At 44.7% G+C, this 18,757-nt stretch overlaps 1 protein-coding gene across 11 annotated transcripts in view; it reads right to left on the reverse strand.

The window, feature by feature from the left end:
- The window catches only part of LOC126354916 (mucin-17-like), a 518,430-nt gene that overhangs the window by 271,362 nt on the left and 228,311 nt on the right, over positions 1 to 18,757 (reverse strand). For all 11 annotated transcript variants that reach the window (XM_050004997.1, XM_050004993.1, XM_050004988.1 and 8 more), the window contains exons 3-4: positions 15,086 to 15,340; positions 5,236 to 5,709 (exon numbers count right to left, since the gene is read on the reverse strand). In XM_050004997.1, coding sequence (XP_049860954.1) covers positions 5,236 to 5,709; positions 15,086 to 15,340 — 729 coding nt within the window. The remainder of the gene's footprint in view (positions 1 to 5,235; positions 5,710 to 15,085; positions 15,341 to 18,757) is intronic.

The following is an 18,757-nucleotide window of genomic DNA, read 5'->3' on the forward strand; positions in this document are numbered from 1 at the left end:
CGCAAGCCACCGTACGGTGTGTGGGGGATAGTACCCTGTACCACTATTACTCGTTTCCTTTCCTGTTCCATTCATAAACAGAATGAGGGAAAACAAGACTGTCTATATGCTTCCGTATGAGCTCAACTTATCGTATCTTTCTCGTTCTTACGCGAAATTTTTGTTGGCAGCAGTAGAATCGTTCTCCAGTCAGATGCAAATACTTACTAGATTTGTGTTCTGTCTTAGGACAGGTGTTTTCATGGGGGAGTCAGAGAGGTCCACCGCATGAGCGTCTAGGAAAGTGACTCCAGTGGTGGTTTCCCGTTGCCTTCTACTGGTGATGATGAAATAATAATGAGGACAACACAACGACCAGTCCCTGAGCGGAGAAAATCTCCGTCCCAGTTGTTATATTACTACTCACACTTTCACACAAACTACATTGTAAATTAATATAGTTTGTGTATATCATTACACACATTTCCACACAAACTATATTGTAAATTAATATAGTTTATGTGGAAGAGCGTGTAGCGATGTAACAACTGGACATCAAAATGGAGGCAGACAGATGGACACTAACCGTAAAAACCGCCTCTACTGTCGCAGTAAGTAAAAACTAAATTTACATCCATATCGACAGATAAGCTATAGTCACGGCGATACATTAAAGTGTGTTCCATCTTTTTGTCATAGAGTCAGCACCCAGCATTATGCCAGCAATAATGATGTAATTTTCTGAAACCATCTGAAGATGAACCTGAAAAGGTTCGAAAACAGCTTCATGGAATAAAACAAAATTATTCAAAAAAGTGACTGGTTGCAGTTTTGTATAACTTACTTACGTTGTTAAGAGATTAATTATGGGTACTAGTGTCTCTATCAGGCGTAATTAGCAGATAGAGGATATGGAATAAGATCCCAGATATGTGAGTGGCTTGAGGACTTCTTACAAAACATAAACCAGTATGTTACCCACGGCGGCGATTGTATGACAGAGACAAAGGTATCATCAGGAGTGTCCCAGGGAAATGTGATAGGACTGTTGTTCTGTATGTACATAAATGATTTGGAGGACATGGTGGGCAGCGATCTGCGGCTGTTTGCTGATGATTCTGTGCTGTACGGTAAGGTGTGGAGGTTGAGTGACTGTAAGAGGGTACAAGATGAGTTACACAAAATTTTCAGTTAGTGTGATGAATGACAGACCTTAACGTGGAAAAAAGTAAGTTAATTCAGATGAACAGTAAAAATCGGATACAGCATTGGTAGTGTCTTGCTTGACGTAGTCACGTTGTTAAAATATTTGGCGTAACGTTGCAAAGCGACATGAGATGGGTCGAGCATGTGAGAATTAAGGTAGGGAAGGCGAAAGGTCGACTTGGATTTATTGGGAAAATTTTAGGAAAATGTGGTTAATCTGTAAAGGAGTTCGCATATAGGACGCTGGTGCGACCTACTCTCGAGTACTGCTCGAGTGGTTGGGATCCGTACCGGGAATACACCAAAGTAATTTATAGCTAGATTTGTTACCGGTAGGTTCGAACAACACGCAAGTGTTACAGAGATGCTTCGGGAATTCAAAAGGGAATCTCTGAAAGGAAAGCAACGTTGTTTTCCAGGAATCCTATTGAGAAATTTTTGAGAAGCGATATCTGAAGCTGTCCGCCCCGATAGCTGAGTGGTCAGCGCGGCGGTCTGTCACGCCAAAGGGGCAATAATGATGTAATTTTCTGAAACCATCTGAAGATGAAACTGAAAAGGTTCGAATAAAACAAAATTATTCAAAAAAGTGACTAGTTGCAATTTTGTATAACTTACTTACATTCAATATACAGTCACGGTTCTAAAATATCCGTAATGGATAAGCATAATCTTAACCAGGTATTCTTCGGGTGCGCTCCTCTGTCTCAGTGGATAAATTGACTGGCCGTCACAATCGCATCGCGTGACTTTCCCACTCATTAAGACATTTATTTGTTGATTTTAGTTTATGGAACAAAATGAAAGTGGATTAGTATCAAATGAACTGTGTTACAGAAGAGAATGGTGTTTCATTTCCACATAATTACAGATCAGTTTTGTGTGAAGCATTTTAGAACATAGAGCTACACAAAAAGAAACTGTACGCTTTGCACCGAATAAGATTGTCGCTTTCCGAATGCCTCTTTTTGGTGCATACTCTTCATCACTTTGTTGATCTTTTCTTCGTTGTGTTTGACAAAGATTCTGCAAATGGAGTCACTTTTCATGTTCACGCCCAGTTGATGACTACTATTATGGAGCGGAAATGGCCAATTACTCCGAGAGACTAATCCTGAATTCCTGGCTATTTGGTAGCTAGCTTTGGAGCTAAAAATCGCTCTAATACACGCCTCCAAATTCTAGTTGTAAACTATGACAATACATGGCTTTTGTGTGATGCCCATGTATGAAATTTCTTCTTGAAATCTCCGTACATTCTAAGACATCTTAATGGGACGGAAATCAGCAGGTGTGATGTACATTTACAGACAAACAAATGATTACAATTTCAGAAAAATTGGATAAATGTAAATGTCGTGTGACTAGGGCCTCCCACCGGGTAGACCGTTCGCCGGATGCAAGTCTTTCGATTTGACGGCACTTCGGCGACTTGCGCGTCGATGGGGATGAAATGATGATGATTAGGACAACACAACACCCAGTCCCTGAGGGGAGAAAATCTCCGATCCAGCCTGGGGATGATGTATTCACAAAAGAACGAACTTCACAATTTGAGCAACTCAGTAACGCGTTAGTCCACCTCTTACCCCTAGCAAGCAGTTATTCTGCTTGGCATCAACTGATGGAGTGGTTGGATGGCCTCCTGAGGGATATTGTACCAGATTGTGTCCAATAGGCGCGTTATATCGCAACAATCTCTAGCTGGTTGGAGGACCTGGCCCACAATGCCGCAAACGTTCTGAACTGGGGAGCGATCCGACGACCTTTGGTGGCGAAGGCAGGGTTTGACAAGCACGAAGATAATCAGCAGAAACTCTTGCCGTGTGCGGACGGGCATTGTCTTGCTGAAATGTAAGCCCAGAGCGGCTTGCCATCAAGGGAAAGAAACGAAAAGAAGAATATCGTGAACGTACCGCTGTGCTGTAAGAATGCTACGGACGACACCCCAGACAATCTCTCCTGGATGTCAGGCATTGTGGCGGCAGACAGTGAAGTTGACACCCCACTGCTGTCCAGGCCATCTGCAGACACGTGTTAGCTGGTCATCGGGGCTCTGTTCGAAGCAGTAATCTTCAGTGATGCTGGGCTTACGTTTCAGCAAGACAATGGCCGCCCACGCACGGCGAAAATTTCTACTGCTTGTCTTAGTGCTTCTCAAACCACTGTGCCACCTTGCTCGGTGATCGATCAGGCACATGCCGTGACAATCAAATTACTGCAAACCAGTAAAATATACTGGGTGATTCCGTAACGATGTTACAAACTTTCAGATATTATAGAGAAGAGTTGTGAAAGAGTCTAAAGTTATAAGCGAAAATCGTTTTGATACCTCTGGCAATGGGCTTCTTCGACAGCAAGCTCTTTGCGAAAGATAAACAGCACACGCACCACGATTCTGCCAAATCGAAGAGAGTTGTGCCAACCCCAAAATGCCGCACCGCATTTCTAACTGAAATGTCGTGCTGTACCTAAATGACAATTAGTTTAGGTTCAGAAAAGGTGTAAGTAGGAGAGAGGCAATTCTGACGTTGTGATTGATAATGGAAGCAAGACTAAACAAAAATCAAGACACGTTTGTAGAATTTGTCGACCTGGAAAAAGCGTTCAACAACGTAAAATGGTGCAAGACGTTCGAAATTATGAGAAAAATAGGGGTAAGCTATAGGGAGAGACGGGTAATATACAATATGTACAAGAGCCAAGAAGGAATAGTAAGAGTGGGCGACTGAGAACGAAGTGTTCGGATGAAAAAGGGTGTAAGACAGGGATGTAGTCTTTCGCCCCTACTGTTCAATCTGTACATGGAAGAAGCAATGATGGAGATAAAACAAAAGGTTCACGAGTGGAAATTGAAGGTAAAAGGATATCAGTGATACGATTCGTTGATGACATTGCCATCCTAAGTGAAAGTGAAAAAGAATTACATGATCTGCTGAACCAATGAATTGTGTAATGAGTACGAAGTATGGATTGAGAATAAATCTAAGAAAGACGAAGGTAACGAGAAGTAGTAGAAATGAGAACAGCGAGAAACTTAACATCAGGATTGATGGTCACGAAGTAGGGAAGTTAAGGAATTGTGCTACCTAGGCAGTAAAATAACAAATGACGGCTAGAGTAAGGAGGACATCAAAAGCAGACTAGCAATGTAAAAAAGGGCATTCCTGGCTAAGAGGAGTCTAATATCGTCAAACATACACCATAATTTGAGCAAGAAACTTCTGAGAATGTACGTCTGGAGTACAGCAGTGTATGGAAGTGAAACACGGACTGTGAGAAAACCGCAACGGAAGAGAATCGAGGCATTTGAGATGTGCTACAGACGAATGTTGAAAGTTAGATGGATTGATAAGGTTCTGCGCAGAATCGAAGAGGAAAGGAATATGTGGAAAGCTGCGCGTGTAGCCGTGCGGTCTTCGGCGTCTTGCACGGTCCACGTGGCTTTCACCGTCGGAGTTTCGAGTCCTCGGGCATGGGTGTGTATGTGTCGTCCTTAGCGCAAGTTAGTTTGAGTTAGATTAAGTAGTGTGTAAGCAGTTTGGTCCTATAAGACCTTACCATAATTTTCCAAATATGTGTAAAACACTGATAAGGAGAAGGGAAATGATGATAGTACATGTATTAACAAAGGGGGGAATGACTTCCATGGTACTAGAGAGGACTGTAGAGGGAAAAACTGTAGAGGAAGACAGAGATTGGAATAGATCCAGCAAGTAATTGAGGACGTACGTTGCAAGTGCTACTCAGAGATGAAGAGGTTGGCACAGGGAGGAATTCAGGCGGACCGCATCAAACCAGTCAGTAGACTGATGACCCAAAAAAGAAAAAAAGCGAGTACTTCCGGGAAGTACAATAAAAGCGGAGCCTTGACCGGTCCATCTTCGCACGCTCGTGCCGCGTGAAGTTTGGCACGGCGTAGCCGGTGCTGGTATAGATATAAAACAGCACAGGGTCTATCACGCTTCGTTGAGGAACTCGAGGTATAGTTTCGGATTTACTAGATGGGAATGTAAGTGGGCAACACGAAACGGTGCTTTGCAGTCTTACCCTTTCTTGAGTGGAAGGTGTCTCCGGAGCGGGCGCCGGTGTAGTAGTAGTGGTAGTGGTGGTGGTGGTCGTCGTAGTGGACGGCTCCGGCGGAGGCGCGGGAGGCTCGGCGACAGGTGCGGGGGCGGCGGTGGGCGGCGCGGCCGCGGGCCGCCTGCGGCTGGAAGACGAGCCCTCGTAGGTGCCGCCGGACAGCTCGCTGCTGGAGGCGGACGGAGAGGGGCGGCGCCGGGTGTACGAGGTGGGCTCGAACGCGACGGCCGCCAGGTCTGCGTCGCTGCTGGGCTGCGGGCGGCGCCGTGTGGGTGCCGCTGACTCGGGGGCGGCGCCCGGCGTCTCCACGTCCCTGCGGCGCGCCGCCACGGCCGGCGCCGGCGCCGAGCGGCCCTTCTCTGCAGAGGGGCGCCGCGAGACGAACTGTTGCGTCACCGGAGCGATCACCGAAGACGCCGCCACCTGCTCTACCTCCAGCGACTGCAACAACGGGACTGCCTGAGAGCGCATCAAATAACGCGATACATTAACTGAATTCGCAACTGCGAAAAACGACAACCATCAGCAGTAGGACAGAATGATGACAGTGAACATTCGTGCCGGACCGGGACTCGAACCCGGGTTTCCCGCTTATCGCGAGCGGTCGCCTTACCATTTGGCTATTCGTGCACGACTCACGGCCAGAAGCAAATTTCTATGTGTCGCCAACCATGCGTCTACGACCTGTACTCGTACATCCATTATGTATATTCCCGTACAGCTCAGACGTTGTACTTTTAAGTCGCTTGCCCAGTATTGTCAGATAAATACGATATTGCAGTGCCTGTGTTATTCTGATTACGATGCAAAGTTCCTGTTATTCTGATTACGATGCAAAGTTCCTTTGGACAAGCATGAATTATTATATTTTTTTTGGCAAAAGTGATGGGTTTCTCACATTCTGTTCTTTTTTCATTAAACTACTTACTATATTACTAGCTTTCACAGCTAAGATTGTAACTAAGCTGTTTAACTTTTTATGTTGGTGGCGCCACATAGCGCTCTATATAAAATCGCTGACTGCACTGTGTGCAGTCTGTGGCTGGTTGGACTCATTGTTGGATTATTCGTTAGTGTAGAGTTGGACAGTTGGATGAGAACAGCGCGTAGCGTTGGGCTGTTGGAGGTGAGCCGACAGCAGTGGTGAATGTGGGGAGAGAGATATCAGAGTTTTCACATGTTAATATGAGCGGACGATCTGGACTTGTATTCGTCAGAAAAAGCAAATTTGTCGTACTGGATGCCAGGAAATTATATATACAGGGAGGTCCATCGATCAAATGGCTCAAAGGGCTCTGAGCACTATGCGACTTTATCTCTTAGGTCATCAGTCGCCTAGAACTTAGAACTAATTAAACCTAACTAACCTAAGGACATCACACACATCCATGCCCGGGGCAGGATTCGAACCTGTGACCGTAGCGGTCGCTCGGTTCCAGACTGTAGCGCCTAGAACCGAAAGGCCACTCCGACCGCCTGGTCCATTGATCGTGACTGGGCCAAATATCTCACGAAATAAGCGTCAAACGAAAAAACTACAAAGAACGAAACTAGTCTAGCTTAAAAGGGGTGCTATGGGTGGCCAGCTAGATGAGGTTGCCATAAGTCAAACGGATATCAACTGTGGTTTTTTTTTTAATAGAAACCCCCATTTTTACTACATATTTGTGTAGTACATAAAGAAATATCAATGTTTTAGTTGGACCACTTTTTTCGATTTGTGATAGATGGCGCTGTAATAGTCACAAACATATAGCTCACAATTTTAGACGAACATTTGGTAACAGGTAGTTTTTTTAAATTAAAGTACAGAACGTAGGTACGTTTGAACATTTTATTTCGATTGTTCCAATGTGATACATGTACCTTTGTGAAATTATCATTTGTGAGAACGCATAGTGTTACAGCGTGTTTACCTGTAAATACCACATTAATGCAATAAATGCTCAAAATGATGTCCGTCAACCTCATTGCATTTGGCAATACGTGTAACGACATTCCTCTCAACAGCGAGTAGTTCGCCTTTCGTAATGATCGCACAAGCAATAGTAATGCGCTAACGCATGTTGTCAGGCGTTGTCGGTGGATCACGATAGCATATATCTTTCAACTTTCCCCACAGAAAGAAATCCGGGGATGTCAGATCCGGTGAACGTGTGGGCCATGGTATGGTGCTTCGACGACCAATTCACCTGTCATGAAATATGCTATTCAATACCGCTTCAACCGCACGCGAGTTATGTATCGGATCGCCATTGTGTCATGCAGTGAAACGTCTTGTAGTAACATCGGTAGAACATTACGTAGGAAATACATTGCACCATTTAGATTGCCATCGATAAAAATGGAGGCCAATTATCCTTCCTTCCAAAATGCCGCACCATACATTAACCCACCAAGGTCGCTGATGTTCCACTTGTCGCAGCCATCGTAGATTTTCTGTTGCCCAATAGTGCATATTATGCCGGTTTACGTTACCACTGTTGGTGAATGACGCTTCGTCGCCAAATTGAACGCGTTCAAAAAATCTGTCATCGTCCCCTAATTTCTCTTGTGCCCAGTGGCAGAACTGTACACGACTTTCAAAGTCGTCGCCATGCAATTCCTGGTGCATAGAAATATGGTACGGGTGCAATCGATGTTGATGTAGCACTCTCAACATCGACGTTTTTGAGATTCGCAATTTGTCTGCTACTGATGTGCGGATTAGTCGCGACAGCAGCTAAAACACCTTGGGCATTATCATTTGTTGCAGGTCGTGGTTGACGTTTCACATGTGGCTGAACACTTCCTGTTTCCTTAAATAACGTAACTATCCGGCGAACGGTCCGGACACTTGGATGATGTCGTCCAGGATACCGAGCAGCATACATAGCACACGCCCCTTGAGCATTTTGATCACAATAGCCATACATCAACGCGATATCGACCTTTTCCGCAACTGGTAAATGGTTCACTTTAACAAGGGTTATGTATCACGAAGCAAATACCGTCCGCACTGGCGGAATGTTACGTGATACCACGTACTTATACCTTTGTGACTATTACAGCACCATCTACCACAAATCGAAAAAAGTGGTCCAACTAAAACATCCATATTTCTTTACGTACTACATGAATATGTAATAAAAATGGGGGTTCCTATTTAAAAAAACGCAGTTGATATCCGTTTGACCTATGGCAGCACCATCTAGCGTGCCAGCCATAGCGCCTTCAAGCTAGACGAGTTTCATTCTTTGTAGATTCTTCGTTTGATGCTTATTTATTGAGACATTTCGACCGATCACTAACAATGGACCACTCTGTATATACACTCCCGGAAATTGAAATAAGAACACCGTGAATTCATTGTCCCAGGAAGGGGAAACTTTATTGACACGTTCCTGGGGTCAGATACATCACATGATCACACTGACAGAACCACAGGCACATAGACACAGGCAACAGAGCATGCACAATGTCGGCACTAGTACAGTGTATTGCCACCTTTCGCAGCAATGCAGGCTGCTATTCTCCCATGGAGACGATCGTAGAGATGCTGGAAGTAGTCCTGTAGAACGGCTTGCCATGCCATTTCCACCTGGCGCCTCAGTTGGACCAGCGTTCGTGCTGGACGTGCAGACCGCGTGAGACGACGCTTCATCCAGTCCCAAACATGCTCAATGGGGGACAGATCTGGAGATCTTGCTGGCCAGGGTAGTTGACTTACACCTTCTAGAGCACGTTGGGTGGCACGGGATACATGCGGACGTGCATTGTCCTGTTGGAACAGCAAGTTCCCTTGCCGGTCTCGGAATGGTAGAACGATGGGTTCGATGACGGTTTGGATGTACCGTGCACTATTCAGTGTCCCCTCGACGATCACCAGAGGTGTACGGCCAGTGTAGGAGATCGCTCCCCACACCATGATGCCGGGTGTTGGCCCTGTGTGCCTCGGTCGTATGCAGTCCTGATTGTGGCGCTCACCTGCACGGCGCCAAACACGCATACGACCATCATTGGCACCAAGGCAGAAGCGACTCTCATCGCTGAAGACGACAGGTTCCATTCGTCCCTCCATTCAAGCCTGTCGCGACACCACTGGAGACGGGCTGCACGATGTTGGGTCGTGAGCGGAAGACAGCCTAACGGTGTGCGGGACCGTAGCCCAGCTTCATGGAGACGGTTGCGAATGGTCCTCGCCGATACCCCAGGAGCAACAGTGTCCCTAATTTGCTGGGAAGTGGCGGTGCGGTGCCCTACGGCACTGCGTAGGATCCTGCAGTCTTGGCGTGCATCCGTGCGTCGCTGCGGTCCGGTCCCAGGTCGACGGGCACGTGCACCTTCCGCCGACCACTGGCGACAACATCAATGTACTGTGGAGACCTCACGCCCCACGTGTTGAGCAATTCGGCGGTACGTCCACCCGGCCTCCCGCATGCCCACTATACGCCCTCGCTTAAAGTCCGTCAACTGCACATATGGTTCACGTCCACGCTGTCGCGGCATGCTACCAGTGTTAAAGACTGCGATGGAGCTCCGTATGCCACTGCAAACTGGCTGACACTGACGGCGGCGGTGCACAAATGCTGCGCAGCTAGCCATTCGACGGCCAACACCGCGGTTCCTGATGTGTCCGCTGTGCCGTGCGTGTGATCATTGATTGTACAGCCCTCTCGCAGTGTCCGGAGCAAGTATGGTGGGTCTGACACACCGGTGTCAATGTGTTCTTTTTTCCATTTCCAGGAGTGTATATTATGACTTTTGAACACTATTAAGGTAAATACATTGTTTGTTCTCTATCAAAATCTTTCATTTGCTAACTATATGCCTCTGAGTAGTTAGTGCCTTCAGTAGTTAGAATCTTTTATTTAACTGGCAGTATTGGCTCTCGTTGTATTCCAGTAGTTCGAGAAACGAAGATTTTGGTGAGGTAAGTGATTCATAAAGGTCAGGTTATTGTTAGTCAGGGCTATTCTTTTGTAGGGATTACTAAAAGTCAGACTGCGTTGCGCTTAAATATTGTGTGTCAGTTTAGAAATGATCAGATTAAGTAAAGAGAAAACTGTCTGAGTACGTTCAGTTTTACTCAGTTGTTTTAGTATCAAATAACGCAGAAGTTTTCCAGCAAAGTCTTTCTTTACATTCAAAGGGGAAGTTTCGAGATAACCGAATATATCAACCATTCAGATTAAGAACTTGTATCTGCATCACATATGATGATTCTTTATTATTGCTTATTGTAATAGTTAATGAATCAGCATCTCTATGATAATTATAACTTCATTTCTCGCATCATCAGCCCCTCCCTTACGCTCCTCATCGTTGAATTAAGTGCTGGTAGAATCTCAAATTTACTGTATTTTAGGTCTGGACGGATTTCTTTCTCGCGGACGTAACATCACGCCTCAAATCAGTGGGAATAACCGTTTATAAATGTCCATTCGAGATGACTGCTACAGAATGGAAGGAATTGCTTCGAAAACCCAAAGGTATAACGGAAGACAGGAGCAGTAGAGACGTACACTAAGGAACTGCATTAGCCCTTCCCCAAGCATTCTGCATAGATCATTGTGTGCCAGTACCTATCGGAAATTCCTATAATATCAAAATGACTGAAAAATTCAAGGAGCCAGCTACTACAGGGAACTTGCAATGGCAAAAAGAAGGCTTGGGCCTAACTGCTGCTGCTGCTTTACTAATGCAGAGGACTCAAGAAATTATCGTAATCTATCATTATGTTATTCTAAAATGACAGAATCATAGTCTACGTTCTTCAGTAAAGAAAGCAACTTTCACAACTTTAAAGTATAAAAACTTTCGTTTGAAATAATCTGCATTGAGAAAAGTAAATGAGAATGCACGAAATTTTACAATATTCTGTCTACTTGTAAGGAGTAAATAGAGGAATGAAATAAAGGAAACAGTATGAGGAAAAGCTGAGAAAATACGTTCAGTATAAAACATCAGTAGTAAAAGGACCGTCAATTTCTTATGTAAGACCTACCTGGTATAGAGGATTAACAATTTTTGACAAAAAAAAGTAGAATGAATGACCAAAATATCTCAAATGTGGGTAGCTTGCTACGATAGTCAATCGTATTTGAACAGGTTATATCACTGAATGAAGCAGGTTTCGGATAGTCTACCTCAGAAGAGTTGATTAAGTGATATAGAGCAGAAGTTGTCCACCCTTGTTCCGCCTCCTTTCTTGTGAAGCATATTTGGGGAAAATAGTTCTTCAAGCAGGTACGTAAGGTATGGAATGTAATTCATTACGAAGCTCGTACAAACAATATTTAAATATTTTATTTACAGTGTATCGTATCTCTACGATGGGTATGGGTTGACAGCCCGCAAAGTAATTTTAAGTGCTCCACTTGCTGTGTGGCAGACCCCTGCTCTCGTTGAGGAAGACGCGAACAACAGCGAGATCAAAGCAGGCTATCCACTGTCTACAATAAATGGTGCGCCGCTCGTAGGCTTGTAGCAAAGCGTACGATCAGTGGTCATAAACGGATCATAACCGTCAGGGACCGGAGACAAGTGTCAATCCTTTTCAATGGCTGTCTGTTTCAAACCCATGAGGAACTGCTTCTGTCAGTGAATGCATATCCTTCTCACCCAGTTTCAGAGCGAATAGTGGGGACTGAACTGCATGCAGTGGACTATGAAGTCATGTACCGCGTAGAAGATCATTCTGCGCCTTCGGTGGTCACACAACACAGAAAAGTACACAGAGGTGACCAAAGTCATGGGATAGCGATATGCACATTTACAGGTGGTGGCGGTATCGCGTACGCAAGGTATAAAAGGGCCGTGCATTGGCACAGCTGTCAATTGCATTTAGATGATTCATGTGAAAAAGTTTCTAGTGTGGTTATGGTCGCACGATGGGAAAAACCGACTTTTAACGTGAAATGGTAGTTGAAGCTAGACGCATGGGACATTCTGTTTGTTGTTGTTGTTGTGGTCTTCAGTCCTGAGACTGGTTTGATGCAGCTCTCCATGCTACTCTATCCTGTGCAAGCTTCTTCATCTCCCAGTATCTACTGCAACCTACATCCTTCTGAATCTGCTTAGTGTATTCATCTCTTGGTCTCCCTCTACGATTTTTACCCTCCACACTGTCCTCCAATACTAAATTGGTGATCCCTTGGTGCCTCAGAACATGTCCTACCAACCAATCCCTTCTTCTGGCCAAGTTGTGCCACAAACTTCTCTTCTCCCCAATCCTATTCAATACTTCCTCATTAGTTATGTGATCTACCCATCTAATCTTCAGCATTCTTCTGTAGCACCACATTTCCAAAGCTTCTATTCTTTTCTTATCCAAACTATTTATCGTCCATGTTTCACTTCCATACATGGCTACACTCCATACAAATACTTTCAGAAATGACTTCCTGACACTTAAATCTATACTCGATGTTAACAAATTTCTCTTCTTCAGAAACGCTTTCCTTCCCATTGCCAGTCTACATGTTATATCCTCTCTACTTCGACCATCATCAGCTATTTTGCTCCCTAAATAGCTAAACTCCTTTACTACTTTAAGTGTCTCATTTCCTAATCTAATTCCCTCAGCAGCACCCGACTTAATTCGACTACATTCCATTATCCTCGTTTTACTTTTGTTGATGTTCATCTTATATCCTCCTTTCAAGACACTATCCATTCCATTCAACTGCTCTTCCAAGTCCTTTGCTGACTCTGACAGAATTACGATGTCATCGGCGAACCTCAAAGTTTTTATTTCTTCTCCATGGATTTTAATACCTACCCCGAATTTTTCTTTTGTTTCCTTTACTGCTTGCTCAATATACAGACTGAATAACATCTGGGAGAGACTGCAACCCTGTCTCACTCCCTTCACAACCACTGCTTCCCTTTCATGACTCTCGACTCTTATAACTGCCATCTGGTTTCTGTACAAATTGTAAATAGCCATTCGCTTCCTGTATTTTACCCCTGCCACCTTTAGAATTTGAAAGAGAGTATTCCAGTCAACATTGTAAAAAGCTTTCTCTAAGTCTACGAATGCTAGAAACGTAGGTTTGCCTTTCCTTAATCTTTCTTCTAAGATAAGTAGTTTCCCCCATTCCATTGCCTCACGTGTTCCAACATTTCTACGGAATCCAAACTGATCTTCCCCGAGGTCGGCTTCTACTAGTTTTTCCATTCGTCTGTAAAGAATTCGTGTTAGTATTTTGCAGCTGTGGCTTATAAAACTGATTGTTCGGTAATTTTCACATCTGTCAACACCTGCTTTCTTTGGGATTGGAATTATTATATTCTTCTTGAAGTCGGCGGGTATTTCGTCTGTTTCATACATCTTTTTCACCAGATGGTAGAGTTTTGACAGGATTGGTTCTCCTAAGGCCGTCAGTAGTTCCAATGGAATGTTGTCTACTCCGGGGGCCTTGTTTCGACTCAGGTCTTTCAGTGCTCTGTCAAACTCTTCACGCAGTATCGTATCTCCCATTTCATCTTCATCCACATCCTCTTCCATTTCCATAATATTGTCCTCAAGTACATCGCCCTAGTATAGACCCTCTATATACTCCTTCCACCGTTCTGCTTTCCCTTCTTTGCTTAGAACTGGGTTTCCATCGGAGCTCTTTATGTTCATACAAGTGGTTCTCTTATCTCCAAAGGTCTCTCTAATTTTCCTGTAGGCAGTATCTATCTTACCCCTAGTGAGATAAGCCTCTACATCCTTACATTTGTCCTCTAGCCATCCCTGCTTAGCCATTTTGTACTTCCTGTCGATCTCATGTTTGAGATGTTTGTATTCCTTCTTGCCTGCTTCATTTACTGCATTTTTATATTTTCTCCTTTCATCAATTAAATTCAATATTTCTTCTGTTACCCAAGGATTTCTACTAGCCCTCGTCTTTTTACCTACTTGACCCCTGCTGTCTTCACTACTTCATCCCTCAGACCTACCCATTCTTCTTCTACTGTATTTGTTTCCCCCATTCCTGTCAATTGTTCCCTTACGCTCTCCCTGAAAGTCTGTACAACGTCTGGTTCTTTCAGTTTCTCCAGGTCATATCTCCTTAAGTTCCCTCCTTTTTGCAGTTTCTTGTTTTAATCTACAGGTCATAACCAATAGATTGTGGTCAGAGTCCACATCTGCCCCTGGAAATGTCTTACAATTTAAAACCTGGTTCGTAAATCTCTCGGAAATTGTTAGGGAACTCAATATTTTGAGATCCATAGTGTCAAGGGTGCGCCGAGAATACCACATTTCAGGCATTACCTCTTGCCACGGTAAACGCAGTGGCCGACAGCCAAAGTGTTTTCGTAGAGCTGTCAGTGCTAAAAGACAAGCGACACTGTGTCACAAAACCGCAGAAATCAATGTGAGACGCACAACGAACATATCCGTTAGGACTGTGCGGCGAAATTTGGTGTTAATGGGCTGTGGCAACAGACGACCAACGGGAGTACCTTTGCTAACAGCGCGACATCGCCTTCCCTGGACTCCTGAACCAATTGGTTATGTTCTGTTACTTGGAGCACTTTTGCAGCCAAACAACGATTGTATTTTTATGGATGACAATGTGTCATGTCATCGGTCTACAATTCTTTGCGACTTGATAGTTGACATAAATTTGAACTTGACACATTAAACCGTTCCTGAGGTAAAGGGTTCTTAACAATCGTACAGACAGAGAAACAGACAGACAGATGGACAAGAAAGCTATCCTATAAGGGTTCCGTTTTCATAGATTGAGGTACGGAAACCTAAAAATGAAAAACAAAGATGTTGTAGCCGAGATTAAACAAATACCGGTATCGGATTAAACGGGTCGGTTTCTCGTGTCCGTACCTGCAGGTCGATCTTGGGGCGCGCGACTGGGGCGGCCGGCCTCCTCCTGGAGGCGGTCTGCTGCTGGGACTGTTGCTGTGACTGCCCCCTGGAGGCGGAGGGCCCCCTGCGGGGGCCGGCGGATCGCGCCGCCCCCAGAGACGGCGTCACGGCCGCCTCCCAGTCTGCGGCCGACACGCCCAGCTCCTCGCGCGCGCTCGTGCTGTCGAACTTGCGGCTGCCCCGCGAAGACCTCGGCGAGTCATCTGACGTCCTCTGCAGATACAAGCAGAAAACCGAAACCATCAACGAAATGCATCATCTACATATACATATATAGATACAGGGTTACAGTTGTTGAACTATATGAAAAAAAGTAAATTAGTTACAAATTACGGCGTGCACACACTATATTCAACACGAAAATATCACTACACATATTCGAATTTAGGACTGACATGTACGATATTTATAGACAAATTATGTAACACTATTGTTGCTATATGTTCAGTTCCTTTCTGCCCCACTGTCAGTTTTCATAATGGGTAATAAAAGTCAATTTTCCTTTAATGTTTTAGGTATGGACGTCTATATCCGTCTCAAAATGCGATGGGTTGTTCATGACGAATTTTACTAGCGAATATATATGTATAGTTATGGTACAGTAACATATTATTCTAACCGCTCGTTTTTGCTAAATCAGTACGTTCTTCGTAAATGATGAGTTCTCCCAGGAAATTTGTAAGTCATTATTGAGCGAAAATACGCAGAATACGTCGAGAGATTCATATGTTCGTTTCCAAGACTAGCAATTACATGAAGAGAAATAGAAGCTGAATTCAATTTTTTACGCAGCTGAGTGATAAGGTACTTCTAGTTAAAGTATTCATCAATAAGTATATCCAACAATGTACAGCCTTCTACCCTGTTTGCTGACTCCTTTTCATGTGCTACTTCAATTGTTCATATGCGCCTGTTATGATTATAGCTGTGTCTTCTCAGAATTAAGTCAATTTTCTGAGAACCACTTCATAACTCTTTGAAAAACGTCATTAATAACCTCTTCTGTCGTTTTCTCACTAAAGGGATTTATTGCAGCACTAGTATCGTCTCTAAAGAGGACTAATTCTGTTTGATGAATGTTAAATGGAAGGCCATTCACATATACAGGTTGTTCCAAAAACTTTGCACCAAACGTCGAGAGGTGATACATCACTTTTGTTAGATGAAATATTCACTCAGACTTCCTGGCAGATTAAAACTGTGTGCCGGACCGAGACTCGAAATCGAGACCTTTGCCTTTCGTGGGCAAGTGCTGTATCATCCGACGTGCCCAAGCACGACTCACGACCCCTCTTCACAGCTTCACTTCCGCCAGTACCTCGTCTCCTACCTTCCAAAATTTACAGAAGCTCTCCTGCGAAAGTGCAGGACTAGCAATCCTGAAAGAAAGGATATTGCGGAGACATGGCTTAGCCACAGCCTGGGGGTTGTTCCGAAAATGAGCTTCTCTAAAGTTCGGAAGGTAGGAGACGAGGTACTGGCGGAAGTTAAGCTGTGAGGAGCGGGCGTGAGTCGAGCTTGGGTATCTCAGTTGGTAACAGGAAGTTTCATATCAGCGCACACTCCGCTGCAGAGTGAAAATTGCATTCTGGAAAATGTTCACTGGCCATACCGTCATTTTCGTATTGGTCATGCCAGTGAGAGGCGGCAGGGCGCAGGCACTCTGCGTCGTGTATATGCGTTGCGTCTTGCCTATGAACCAGTCACTTCTCCAAATGAAAGGGAGTATGCCAAGCAAAATTAAAGTTACTAATTCGCTTTTAAATTATCCTTCTCCACTTAGAGACACTTGTTCTTAAGGTTATTTTGTTGAAAATCACTCTGTCTGTTTACAGGGGGCGGCATCATGCAGCACACTTCGTTAATAGACTCCAGTAGTCGTAAAGCAGTCGCACTTCCGGCAGCAGGATAAATTACTGTTAGCAACAAAAAATTTTTATCATTTATCCAATGCCACAAAATGCTTGACAAGTAAAAAGTAAGTTTTAAATCGAACTTAAAATCATTTCTCCTGGACAACTCGTTCTGTTCCAAAACTTGTTTTTAAGTCTAGCTGCATGGCTAGGACTGAAAATAATGTGTTCATTAATGTTAACACTAATCATGAATACGGCCCGAACGGCTGGCCGTGCGCACGGCTTTCCGGGCGGGAAGGAGCGCCTGGTCCCCGGCACGAGTCCGCCCGGTGGACTTGTGTCGAGGTCCGGTGAACCGGCCAGACTGTGGATGGTTTTTAGGCGGTCTTCCATCTGCCTCGGCGAATGCGGGCTGGTTCCCCTTATTCCGCCTCAGTTACACTATGTCGGCAATTGCTGCGCAAACAAGTTCTCCACGTACGCGTTCACCACTATTCCTCTACCACGGCAAACATAGGGGTTACACTCGTCTGGTGTGAGACGGTCCCTGGAGGGGGGGGGGGGGGTCTACCGGGGGCCGAACCGCACAATAACCCTGGGTTCGGTGTGGGGCGGCGGAGGGGTGAAGTGGACTGCGGCAGTCGTCGTGGGATTGTGGACCACTGCGGCACTTGCGGGGACGGAGCTTCTGTCGTTTCTAGGCCCCCGGTTGACATACAATATAAGCATGAATACGTTACCCTGTAAACTGGCCCTTCAACATCATTTCGATAGCCGCGCGGGGTAGCCGTGCTGTCTCTGTCGTCTTGCGGTTCGCGCGGCTCTCCCCGTGGGAGGTTCGAGTCCTCCCTTGGGCATGGGTGCGTGTGTTGCTCTTAACGTAAGTTACTTTAAGTTAGGTTAAGTAGTGCGTAAGCCTAGGGACCGATGACCTCAGCAGTTTGGTCCCATAGTCCTCACCACAAATTTCCATCATTTCGATAAAAGAATAGTAGAAATGGTCTGTGGAATATGTAACTGTCTAACCTTGGACAGCAAGCTAACTGATTGAGGTCAACAATGAATATGAATTTAAGTTGTAGGAAGTTTATACAAAGGTATTTGTTGGGGATGTAGCATGGCACAGAAATGAAATGTGAACGATACACAATTCAGACAATAAGGAAATAGTAGCTTTGAAATGTGATGCTACAGAAGGATGATGAAAATTAGATGGGTAGGTTGCATAACGAATGAAGAGGAACTAAATTAAGTTGGGAAGAAAAGAAATTTATGGCACTACTTGACTAATAGAATGGATCGGTTGGTAGGACACATCACGAGGCATCTAGGAATTGTCGTTCGGCTCTGAAGAGAAGTGTGGGGTTCAAATGGATGTAGGTTCGATTAGTCAAGCAGAGGAGCAGGATTTGACTAGGATGGAAAGTTGCATCACATGTCTTTTTCGACCGCACAACAACTTCCTTTCCCCTAATGTCAATAAATTGATTTTAGTTTCAGTTTTTAATGATCATGGACCATAAATTGGAATGGTAGCTTTACCATTGTAATACTGCCACTTGATTGAAACTTCACATACTTTTCAGTGAGAAGAAAGATGACGACATCGCAGTCGTGAGCAATCACTTTCCTGGACTGCCCAGGTTATCTAACGATCATATAAAGCAGTGTGCGTGTAGCAAAGCTGGATACCGCTGAGAGACGGATTGGAGCAGGAAATATTAATGCAAATGTGTGCGCGGCTGTCCAGAGGAGAGACAGTATAAGAGGGCAA

This window comes from Schistocerca gregaria, chromosome 3 (assembly GCF_023897955.1).
Source record: "Schistocerca gregaria isolate iqSchGreg1 chromosome 3, iqSchGreg1.2, whole genome shotgun sequence".
NCBI lineage: Eukaryota > Metazoa > Arthropoda > Insecta > Orthoptera > Acrididae > Schistocerca > Schistocerca gregaria.